The 12,227-nt window shown below is 40.9% G+C and overlaps 1 protein-coding gene across 1 annotated transcript in view; it reads left to right on the top strand.

Moving 5' to 3' along the window:
* The window catches only part of necab2 (N-terminal EF-hand calcium binding protein 2), a 101,202-nt gene that overhangs the window by 2,442 nt on the left and 86,533 nt on the right, over positions 1 to 12,227 (top strand). Inside the window, exon 2 of the mRNA XM_041037477.1 lies at positions 2,461 to 2,485. Within this exon, the coding sequence (XP_040893411.1) occupies positions 2,461 to 2,485 (25 nt within the window). The remainder of the gene's footprint in view (positions 1 to 2,460; positions 2,486 to 12,227) is intronic.

The raw sequence follows: 12,227 nt of genomic DNA, 5'->3' as shown, positions 1-12,227 counted from the left end.
TGGAACGTCGCTCGTCTCAGCAGTTAATGATTTTCACTTTGGTCCGTTCAGATGGCTGCAGTCCGCCCCCTGAATGCATCATTTATTTATAGTTTTATAAGCCATACAGTCGTAAAGATCTCTAGAGTAGCGTATGCATTTTTTGTTTTTGTTGTCCCTGATGATTTTGAACTGGACAGCAGCCATGATTGTTGTCAGTGTTGCCCATTTACACTGCCTTGAAATTAGGGCTGCAACAAATATTATTTTCACTATTAATCTATTTTACTTTTCTCTCAGTTTCTAGATTAATTGAAAGTTTTGTCAGGAAATAGAGAAAAATGCTCATTAAAATCTTCAGAGCCCAATGCGACTCATTCAGAGAATCAGTTTTATCCAACCAACAGTCCAATCTTCACATTTCAGGACCTGGAAAATGACAATGTTTAATGTTTTTGCTTTAAAAATTACCCCAATAATTCATCAGTCATATCAAAATTATTTCAGATAAAATTTCTGTTGCTTGATTAATTGATTAATCAATTCAGTTTTTCTTGGAATATTCCATGTGAGAGTTAGAAAAGCTGAAAATTTTAAAGTTTAAACAGTAAAATGCTTCTTACCTTTGACATTAACAGCTGATGAGGAAAGCCACTGCGAGTTATTTTTTTTTCTGTCAGTCACATAAACTTGAAGGTGTGAATCCTTATGATCTCTGCTCTCTGCGTTACTCTCACGTGTGATGGACAGGAGTCTGTGTACTTCACAGACTGCTGTGTCCCGTCTGTATAATGGGGCTAAGTTAAACTGATACTGCACCTCAGATCCACCCTCTTAGTACCGCTCACGTCCTCTGTAGGTGTCTGTGAAAAGTCAGTTTCCGTCCTTCACAAAGAGCAGTTACAGCTACAGAAATCTACCGGTGACAAGTAAAGAGAAGAAGAAAGTGACCGAACGTCCACAGGAACTTCTGAGAACTCATTCCTGCAGCATAATCCGTCTGTATGTTCCAGTAGTTTCCATAACATTTTCCATAAAAATCAAAGTACCAGACCTACCACCTTCAGTTCCACAGGGAACGAAGCTTTCACTGAAGCTATAAATTAGTATTGTGTATATGTGTGTGCGTGTACATACATGCAGGATGTTAAAGAAAATACAAAAACACAGCAAATAATCATTGATCAGCTGTGGATGAGTTTTTCCTGTGTGTGCACAGTGTTGCTGAATCTTTATTCCTCTGCCACAATAAGAAACTTCTCAGTCCTGTGGCTCCTCAACAAGTCCTATCACACACCACTGCACTTTTGAGACACACACTGTTTCCAAGTGTGTGTGTGTTTGTGATGCAGTCTCACTGAGACTGAAAACAGTTATTCGCCCTCTGGATTCAGTTTTTACTTGAAAAACAGCAGAGTTTGTGTGTTTAACCATCTGTCACCTCAGCTGAATCCTCCTCATTAAAGCAACAAATTCAACCTCAAAATACAGCTTCTGATTATTAGTGATGCTTCTGCCAAAACATTCGTCATAGCTTTTTATTTCTTTTTGTTAAATTTCCTCCATGACCTCTCAACCAAAACTAGAAGTAACATCAGTGTGGTGCACTGATTGAAAGATGTGAGAACAGAACTTGGATGTACGCTACTAAACATGAAAACAGTGGTTGCACCAAATCCACAAATTAAAATGGTGGATTTTAACAATCAATATCCAAATGAACAATTTTTGAACATTTCTGAGAGTTTGTTTCTCTGCAGCATTTAGAGTCGAGTTTAGAGAAAATAATTTCTTAAGGGACAACACATTACATCTTTAATATCTTTCAGTTACAGCCCGTCTGATGCTGGAGGGTTTGAACCATTTATAACAATATATTGGTTGATTTTTTTAAATATATATTGTATATATTTTTCTTATTGACGTGCTGCCCCATGATAAGTTAATATTAGCTGATATATCGGCTCCTTTCCACAGCAACTGTGCCAGAAAGTGCCAGAAATCCACAGCTCAAACTTCTGTAATCTAAAATATTGGGTCCTGTTCTCTTTTTAGTGTGTTTTAGTGCTTGCTCTCAGCTGAGTTGTATGGAGATATATGTTAATATGCTGATGATACACAGTTTTACCTATACATGAACTTAAATGACTGTTCAAGTCATTGCTAAAAGATAAATACAATATTTGATATAAATGTTATAAGTGAACATTTTAATGACAAACAGGGAGTAAACACAGTAACATGAACAGGTTTTCATGTTCACTGAATTTAATACTGTGGCCTTTCAGTAAATATTATTTTTGTGACCATTGTAGTTACATATGAATTCCAATTCTACTGCTTCTCTTTCCCAAACACAAGTTTAAACTGGAAGAAATGTTTGTAACCGCCCTCATTCACTGGTTTTCATGTACTATTAAGTGTAGCCGTTGCCGATGCCTTCACTCACACTAACTGCACTGTCTCGCTTTGTGTTCACAGATATTCAGGAGAGCTGACAAAGATGGTGAGTGAATTCATTGACTGTGCAGAGAAAACATGTCTGAAAATACCTTCAAATGTTAGTTCACTTAATGTGTAAGTTGAAAAATGATCCATTCCAGGGCTATACCAGATACATGATGTAACATGATTGTGAAATGATGAATGTTGATGTACAGTATGATTTGAGAGAGGATACATAGACACATGACATGCAGTGCTCATGATGTCAGGTAAGGCATCACATTTCTTCACATCAGAAAATGGATTTTTGAACATGTTCACTGTCTTTACGTCAGTTTTGATGGAGATAGATCCAGATGCAAATGATAATTTTTACCAACCTTTTTTATTGATATTTTTACTTCTTACATGCACACACGTATAACTAAAACCATTAAAAATGGCTGCATTCCATTTCGAGGAGTCTGGGCACGGGTATTGTGCACACCTGCTCGCAGGTGTAACTTACTGATGTACCCGACTGGAGTTGCGCCGGTGCTCATTTTAACAATGACAAGCCAAAATGTCCATTGTAAGAAAGACCGCCAAGTAAAATAACAGCAGAACATCATTCAGCTTTGGCAGAAGTGAATATGCTCTCTGCATGTTTTCTGGTTCGGTGCTGTTTTCATGCAGTTTGCGTCTTCAGTTTTGCTTCCAGGGGCAAAAATTCACAAGAAGTAAATGTAACAAACAACCTCGTTGTGAACTGCTCTGGCCTCTCTGGGTTGGTTTTCAGACAGATGATTGTTTTTCAGCACAGATCTGTTGTCTCTGAAGCCTTCTGAGTGATAAGCCCTGTCTGTCTGCTGTCTGAGCTGCTGCTGCAGTGTGCTGTATTTTTAGCATGTTGGGACGTTAAAGTGTTTTCAAAAGGGAAAGTTTGTATTACTGTGTAGCTGTGCCAGCGAGCGGTTTGTTTACACCCCCTGGCATCCCGTGTACTGCTACTCTCTCTTCATCTCCATCTCCTCTATCTCTCCTCTCATCTCTTCCTGCTGCATCCATCTTTCCTCTTTCTCGTCCTCTCCCTCTTTGCCTCTTTTATCCTATCACTGTGTCGTTGACAAGAAAGAATCTCACTAATGAGGAAACAGCCTAAAAAGCTTTGCTTTCATAGCAGCCAGATGGCCATTTGCTCTTCCAGTGTGTGTGTGTGTGTGTGAGAAAGGGTTTCTCTGCTATCTAAGCTTATTACTCCTTTGCCTTCTCTCCAGCTCCCAAAATGTATGTCTGTAAAGAAGATATCTGTCCACATTAATGTGCACAACCATGGCAGTTTATTTAGTCACTGCTTAGTCATCTGTTTGATCTTCATTAGTTGTTAGCACAATAGCCACGTGTGTGTGTGTGTGTGTGTGTATATACACACTGCACAATATGCATTTACCAACTGAAGCTGTAGAGCAGCGAACATTAACAGTTTTTTCAGATGATTTAACCGCTGACGTGATGACATGGTGGACGACAGTCTTATCTGGCCTGAGGTTGTTCTGAGACGTGATGGTGCCTTTACAACAGACTGTGGCATCAGCTGTCCACATTTTAACTAATTACCAACAACTCACATACAAAATTTACATTTTCATTTCGTGCTCATCTCATCCTGAGCAAAGACCGGTTGTACCAACCTCTTTCTCAATCACAAACAAGCTGTAGCAGTGTGTGCAACTTTATGATAACACTCTCTTGCAGTGTTTCAGCAACTCCATTTGCTGTTAGAAACACACAGCTGCAAACTGCCTGTAAAGTGTGGTTGGTAGAGGGGCTACAGAGCAAGAGAAAAGAGAAAGAGAGTGAGAGTGAGTGAGGAACAAAGAGGGAAGAAGAGAAAACGACGGTTATTATGGAGAAACGTAGATATTTGATGTATGGAACACAAGGAGGGAAGAAGGCACCGGCGAGCACAAGCTGAAGAAGAGCTATTTTTATCCTCCTCCTCTCTCCTGGGAGAAGACCGGGGAACTGTTTTAATGAGTGAGAGAGAGAAGGGAGATGCTAACGGGGGGAAGAGGAGAGAATTGTTAAAAAGAAAAGAAGGTGCAGGGAGGGGAGAGATTGACAGAAGGAAAGGCAGGAGGTGGCAGAGTCTGAGAGGGAGAGGAGGCAAAGGAACAGAGTGGAAGAGAAAGAGGAGCAGGGTGAAGAGAGGAAGAGGAGCGAGGGAATAAGAGAGAGTATTGTGTATCTGACAAGGGGGCAGTAATTGAGGTTTAATTGGCTGAGGTCTGTCTTTACATTCAGAGCACAGATTTCAGGGCCGGCCTTCCTGCCCCCAAGCTGCTGAAACAGCAAACCAGGGAACGTGTGTGTGTGTGTGTGTGTGTGTGTGTGTGTGTGTGTGTGTGTGGGTGTGTGTGCATTAGAGCATGTGCATTATGCATCTACCTCTACCTCATCGCTGAGCATTTTTTCCTGCATGTTAGTGTGTGATATAAGCATAAGTGTGAGCTTATTTGCATTTATATGTATGCGTGGACATTCTGAGTATGGTTTTTTTTTTGTGATTATCACAGCTGACTCGAAGCCGCTGTAATGCAGCTGCTGGAGTGTTTCAGCAGCCAATAATTGTCTGAAATAGTTGCATCATTTGACGGCTCTTAGTTTACTCTTTCCAATTGCAGCAGCACCTCTAATGTGCCGCGGTCTACCGAGCTGCTGCAGTTTAAAAAACTTAACCTTTGCAAGTAAAATGGAAATGTTATGTAATAACCACTCAGGGTGCTACTTTACTTGCGTATTTTCTGTAACTGCTGACTGAATGAGCGCTTTCAGTTACACTTACAAAAATGAACTCCAAGTGCATTCAATCCTGAATCCTTAGCCACAATGGTTCAGCTTAAAAAACCAACATGAATACATGTGTTCAAACTGATTTTTTCTTCTGGCATGATCACACTTATGCCTGCAAAGAATACCTCCAGCTTACCTGTTAAATTATGAGACAATAAACATCAAAATCTTCAAAGAATTCCTGTTGTGTCTTACAGGAACACTTGAAAAGAGCAGTCATCATTAATGCACCTGTGTTTTCCCTAATATATGACATGTGAAAATGTAGTGAAAGGAAGTAGTGAATGAGTGAATGAAGGGGAGATTTTGGGAACAGCCCAGCAGAGGTCTAATGAAGCAATATAAGTGAAAGCACCTGTGTGGGTGAATCATGGGTCTGTAGGGCCTTTACCTGAGCCTTTGCTCACCTGATCCAATTAAGGAAAAACACAGTGTCAAGCCAAGAACACATGGAGGAAATTTGTATCTGCATTCTCCTCAGTTGGCGGGTAGGTTTTTTTTTTTTTTAATTTCCTTTTGCTTCTTGACTTGTGACTCATCAGCCATCTGCTAATTATCGTCACAGTCTTTGACATAAAGACAGAAAACAGACGGAGTTTAGGGAGGCTTGTTGAGCCACGCTGTCAAGACTAGACAGAATTACAACATTACAGCTAAAGGCAAATAGGAGGGTGCAGATTCTTCTATTCAGCGTAGCCAGTCAGAGCTCATCACCATTACATTAATTGAACTGACTTCCTCGTTTTATTTGCACTTTGTCTCTTAACTTGGTTTTTAGCTGTTCACTTCACTTCCACCTGTCGGGGAAGTTTTCTGTTTCTGTCATAATACCTGAGCTCTAACTCACAACCTCTAACAAAAAAAAAAAAAAAAAAAGGCCAGTTGATCTTACTGGCCATAAGAAGCTTCTGTTCATATGCCGAGACTGCATCTTAAACTGTTCTAAAATTATTCAAGCTTCTCTGTGCTGTTGTCGATGAACTGATCCTTGCAACTCTCACTCAGATCTCTTGTTGTTTATGAGTAGTATTTGCACACTGCCATAGCCATGTATGTGGTCCAACATGTTGCCGTTACTACAGTCATCATGCCGAGTCTTTCCTAGATTTTGCTTGATTGTTGGCTCTAGTTTTTGTGACAGTTTAGTCGTCATTACTTGATTGTCGTGTACTCAGTTTGAGGCCTTCTGTATTCATCATTATGCAAATGCTAAATCATTCTCTGAGTGGGTGTCTTATAATTCATATATATTGATAGTGCTGATTTACTAGCTCTCTCACTAGATTTTGAGATGACAACCTTCAACCTTCTTAACAGTGGTAACATTTGAGGGAACAGAGACTATGGAGCTCCATCAGTTTACTAGCATGCTCCTGGCTTGCTAGTGTGTGTTTAGCTGCTAGCTTGTCAGCTACAGTAGTTCACCATCTGGCCCTGTGAGAGGTCACTGTGCCACCCGTCTGTCTCGTACCACAAATTAATGAAAGTTTGTGCCAAAGGGGGATTAAGTTCTGAAATTAAATAAAGTTTTACTTTTCAGCTCATCTCTCAGGTACTCATCTGTTTTCTCCTTGGTTGTCATATATAATGCCGCTATTTGCACATGAGATATTTCCTTCAGCGTGAGGCTAACTGTAGTTACTCAGAGATTTGTGATGCCATTGCAGGAGGACAGAGATGAATGACACAGACAGGAGTAACGAGGCAAATGTTGGCAAGGCTGCAGGGAAATTAATGATAAGTAATGATCAAACAGGCCAAAATAGAATGAAGGAAGAGGAGAGCAGTTTAAAACAGGACAAATTAAAGATGCTGTTCAGAAACTGAAAACTGAGAGACCAAAGAGAATAACGGAGTCAACGTGGGTGTCAAAGGAGCGGTAATATAAATATATGAGGTGAAGGAGGAGGATACGGACAAAGATCTGGATGAAGAGAGAGCTCACTACATCGCTGTCAACAGAAAGAATGAGACAGAGAGAAAAGCACGACATAAATCAGTGGAGAAAGACAAACTGACAAGTGGCAGACATGAGGGAGAGACAGGAGTGAGGGAGGAGGAGGAGGTGGTGCAGACAGACAGTACGATGGGCCTGTGCAGGAGCATTTAGTTCATGGTTTATTCAGCAGGAGCCAGCTGATTCATGGTGCACAGGTCTTAAAAAGAGACTGGAGACATCTGTTAACTGTCTGTTTCCCAAACCTGTGGTAGAAGGTTTTAAGGTTGACGCCTCATCGCTTTTGAAACATAAAGGTCGAGGTTGATATTTAAGGAAATGCTTATTTGCTTTCTTGGAAAGAATTAGATGAGAAGAATGATACCACTCTCATGTCTGTACATTATAAATATGAAGCTATAGAGAGGCCCCGGTCATGACTTCATGTCTGGGTTAGTCTGCGCTCCTTTAGCTTCAGCAGTCTCCCATTCTGTGCTTTTTTCATCATTTTCTGTGGAAAAAACCAAGTGTGTGGTCCTTGGGATTACAAGACAATATACCACCACCATAACACTGGCTCATAAGTTGAACACCTCTGTGATTTTAACAACGTTATTCAGCATTTTATTTGTGCTCTCCTCTATATTCATTCCTTCAGAGTTTTATCTGTAACCTCTGCTGCTCCACAGTGTGGCTGAAACCCCTTCACCTGGTCATGGACTTGCCTCCATGGATTTGTGCTAATGTCTAGGGCTTATGGGAGTTGGTGTATAAGATCAGTACCACTCTTTTTTGTTGTTTGGACAGGCTAGCTGTTTCCCCATTGCCCATTGCCCAGGCTAAGCTAAACAGCTGCTGGTTGTACCCTTGTATTTAACGGACAGATATGAGAGTGGTACTGGCAGAAAATTGGATGAAAAAATAAGCATATTTAGCAAACGTATTCATTTCAAATCATTAATTTCAAATTTCACATTTAACACATCGAACACATGGTATAACTGGCAGTAATCCAGTCCTCCAGTAAGCCAAGCAGCCATAAACTCAGCCCCCAGCCACCAGTCGTGTCCGTCTGGGTGTAGGTTTTCGGACAGACGGACTTCTTATCAACCAGCTGGTTCCTCAGTTTGTGTTCTGTTAGTGTTAGCTAGTTCATCTGCCACTCAGAGCCTAAACTAGTGGACCAGGAAATACACAGAAACCTCACAGAACACACTGACTGAAACCAGGATAGAAGTATGAGTTAAACTAACCCTGATACTCAATAATCATATCAGCTGTAGCTGATGTATAATTCATAACATAAATAGCAGTAGTACTATTTATTCACCAGGAAACATACTAAAACAACTTTAATCTTACACAATTGGACAATTTTCACATGACAGTGACATGCACTGCCCGCTGTCACAAATATTGAGCATGTTGTCATCCGTTTTTGGATAAATTGAGTGCCACAGAGAAGTGGTCCATAAGTGACAAAAGATCATCGGTGACAATTCTGCAAAATCACTCACTGCCTTGATTGCTTAAGGTCTAAAAACACAGTAACTATGGTTACATATTTGCTTCAGTGCCATACCTAAACAATCCTGCAGAATATTTAAGGTCTGTGGTGAGGCACAGTTTTGATTTGAAAGAACAGCATAGACTCAGATGTCGTGAACAGCACTCATGCATGTACATTAAGTCTCCATCTGGTAGCATTGGTGTGAGGGGCCTGACTGTAAACAGTAAAACGTTCGGCTCGTCTGCTGGTAGGTGCTGCAGCTCGTCAGTCAGACCAGTCAGTCAGAATGGTGTCATGTGTATCTAATTACCTGCAGTCTTTAATCACTGGCACTGCTGCTAACAAGCCCCAGAGTGCTGCACGCTGAGGGAGACAGATGAGAGAAGAGAAGGGGGGAAGTTCTGTCTGAAAGACAGGAAAGGAAGGAAAAACTGTGTTATTTTTATATCTTATTTCTGTGTGGTTAAGCTATGGTTATGCTCTCACAATTCTGCTTATTTCTTGGAAAAAACCAATACACTGTTTTCCTTACATTAAAGTAACAGCTGAAAGGTATAAATTGCAGAAATGTTCAAGTATGTTGTTGTTGTTGTTGTTGTTACTGTCAGCTGCCCACTAAAATCCTGCCTCCTCCTCCTCATTGCAAGAGTTACCTCATTTTAAGTCCTAAAACCTGGGAGTAAGTCTAAGCCCACACTGAGCCAGTTATATCTGAAAATGCTGTTTACGTGTATGAACATTACACAAGTCCAAGATTTATGTTCAAAGTGAAATACCCGATCAGGAAAATGACTAAATCTCTTCTTATCCTTCTCTTTGTTGCTGCCTGTTAACCAAACTACACTGCTGCAGTCAGATGTCGGACAAACCTCCATTTTATCCTCATAAACCCATCTGATAAAATAGTACAGCATGATGACACCTGGGTAGTGTGATTGGACATACTGGCATTAAAAATGAACGATTGCAGAGGAGTCAGAGGCGATAGAAAGTTGTCTTGTGCCGTGTTCATCTCAGTGTCGTAGTGTGAGTTCTCTGCAGAGTTGTAGACGGGTGGCTGGTCGTTTTTAGATTACTTAATTAAAGGGGCAGTGTAAGAATGTATAAGAATGGCCGCCTGTTGAATATACCAAACAAACAGGGAATATTGCCAGAAAGTTGGGATGTCCACCTCTATCATAAAAATCAAGCACATTGCTCCTTTAAAACTTGTACCATGTGAACCACTCCTTACATTTTAATATACAGTGCTCCAGCTCTTTGACTTATTACTTTGTCAACATTGGCCAACTAGATGAACTTCATTTAGAACAATTCAGTACAATACAATTTCTACTAGGAATATTGACATTGATTTGATATTAAATAAAATGAAATTACAAAGTACATGTACATTATAAAAATAAATATACTTTGGCAAGACAGCTTCACAACCCAGAGAGAGAGAGAGAGAGAGAGAGAGAGAGAGAGAGAGAGAGAGAGAGAGAGAGAGTTTATCTTATCAGCTAATATTTGTAGAGAAGGAAAATAACCGTTTCTGTTTTTTTCATTTACATGAATGAATGGGGTATTTACCCAACATGTAAATAGAGGTGACTCTAATCAGGGATGTAATTAACATTTACCAACATTTGTTTGAGCCTGCCAACTAAACTATTCAACTGTTAAGCCTTACTAATGAAAGGGAGAAATCTACCCGGGAATAGGGACGAATGCAGACACCAATCATACTGACCCCAAGTGCACAGCATTCAGAGTGGATTCTTAATTCTGTGGGATGGGAACTTATGCCAGAGTTGTGCTTCCAAGTGTTTCCCATACATTCATTGTTCCTGTGCAGCCTTTCCTGGTAGATGAAATCACTTATGTAAATCTTACTTTAGAACACCTTATTTCACTCTTTCACTCTATCTCATTTTTGGCAACACACCAGTCTGAAAAAAAAAAAAAATACGATGCTCAAACTTTATTTGCATAGTCGCCAGTCTCCACTCCATGCAAGTGGAGTTGAGCGGAAAGAAATTTTATTGTTGTTTTTTCTCTGGAAAAATTAGTTCAGTGTCATATAACTGGAAAACACACTTATCATACGAATATGGGATAAATATAAGAGTCTTCCCATTTAACAAACCAGAAGATATTTACAACATGAGACATTTACAGCAACACAATAAAAATAATTTGACCAGGAACTTAGTAGTGCACAGTCCAACATGGCTCCCAAACGGAACCCTGCAGCAAGAGGTCCGAATGAGTTAACGTTATGGTGCAGGACTGATGTGTGATGTGAAGGAAACAGCGAAGTGAAAAGTAAAAAGGATTCTGTGCAGGTTCCTTTGGTGGCCTGCAGAAGAAAGAGCGAGGGAGGGAGGAGACCAGAGGGGGATTGAAGTCTCTTTGTTCACGGTCTTGGTGGTTTGGATTTGGATCAAAGGCTGAGAGTTAAGACGCCCTTTGAAGACGTTTTCCTCACCTGACGCTTTCTGCCCTCTGCTGGGTCAGGATCAATCCCTCCTCTTTAAGGTTCATTCGCTTACAATTTTGTACGTATCAAAACTGCAGGAGCGCAGAGCTGAAATGGAAGGCCTTTAGCTACAGAATTGTAATTTTATAAATGTGTGGGGGTTTTTTTTGAGGATAGAAGAGGGGAGGATGGCTGGATTTGGGCACAGTGTTTGGAAATCACTCTGATGTACTGTAAGAGTAGAATATAATAGAAGCCTTTTATCTCGCCCTGCCTCAGTTTTTGATTTCAGAAGATTGAAAACATATGAACTGTTGCTTCCTTTTAATGCGCACCACAGATATTCCATTATTCAGTAGTTTTTCTGGAGAATTACTGTAGGCAAGAAGAATCCTACAGAACTATGGGTACTTTTCATTTCCTTTCATTCTTTGTCAGCCCAAGAAAATCCTTCAGTCAATTTTCTTTTCAATCAAATGCCCTTTCTCTCCTTCCTTCTTTCTTTTCTTTGCTCCCTTCTCTGTTCCATCCACCTTCATTGCTCTCTCTCTCCCTCCCTCCCCCTCTCCCTCCCCCTCTCTGCAGTGTGAGCTGCACCAAGGCTTTTTAAACTGGGCCTCGGTGCTCGCGTGGCAGGACTCCCTTGCCGACCCACATTTGGCATCACCGTTTGAAACAAAGCTGAGCTGAGCTGAGCTGGGATGAGGGGCATTTGGCACCCTCAGCCCTCCATCCCTCCCCGTTCTCTTTTTCTACCCTTTGCTTTCCAACCAGCCCCTCAAGCTCCCTTTCAGTCTCTACCAGCTGTCTCTACCTGAACGTTTGTCTTTCACTATCACACCACTCTTCTCTCAGTTAGTGTAACCTCCGGTCCCCCTCACATGCCTGTGTGATCGTGTCTGTTGTAGCCCAGCTTTGTTCTCTTCATCCTTCCTTCATCTCCCGATCTCCTCCCCGAAGCAGATAGAGCTCGCAGTGTGTGACAGAGAGATGTGACTGAGGAAAGGAAGGACAGACTACACCAACAGGTCTGTGTTTTGGACCTCACTCATCTATCATTG

Source organism: Toxotes jaculatrix, chromosome 5 (genome assembly GCF_017976425.1).
Source record: "Toxotes jaculatrix isolate fToxJac2 chromosome 5, fToxJac2.pri, whole genome shotgun sequence".
Classification (NCBI taxonomy): domain Eukaryota; kingdom Metazoa; phylum Chordata; class Actinopteri; family Toxotidae; genus Toxotes; species Toxotes jaculatrix.
Note: the sequence above shows the minus strand (reverse complement) of the source record. Positions and strands in the feature narration are given on the sequence as shown.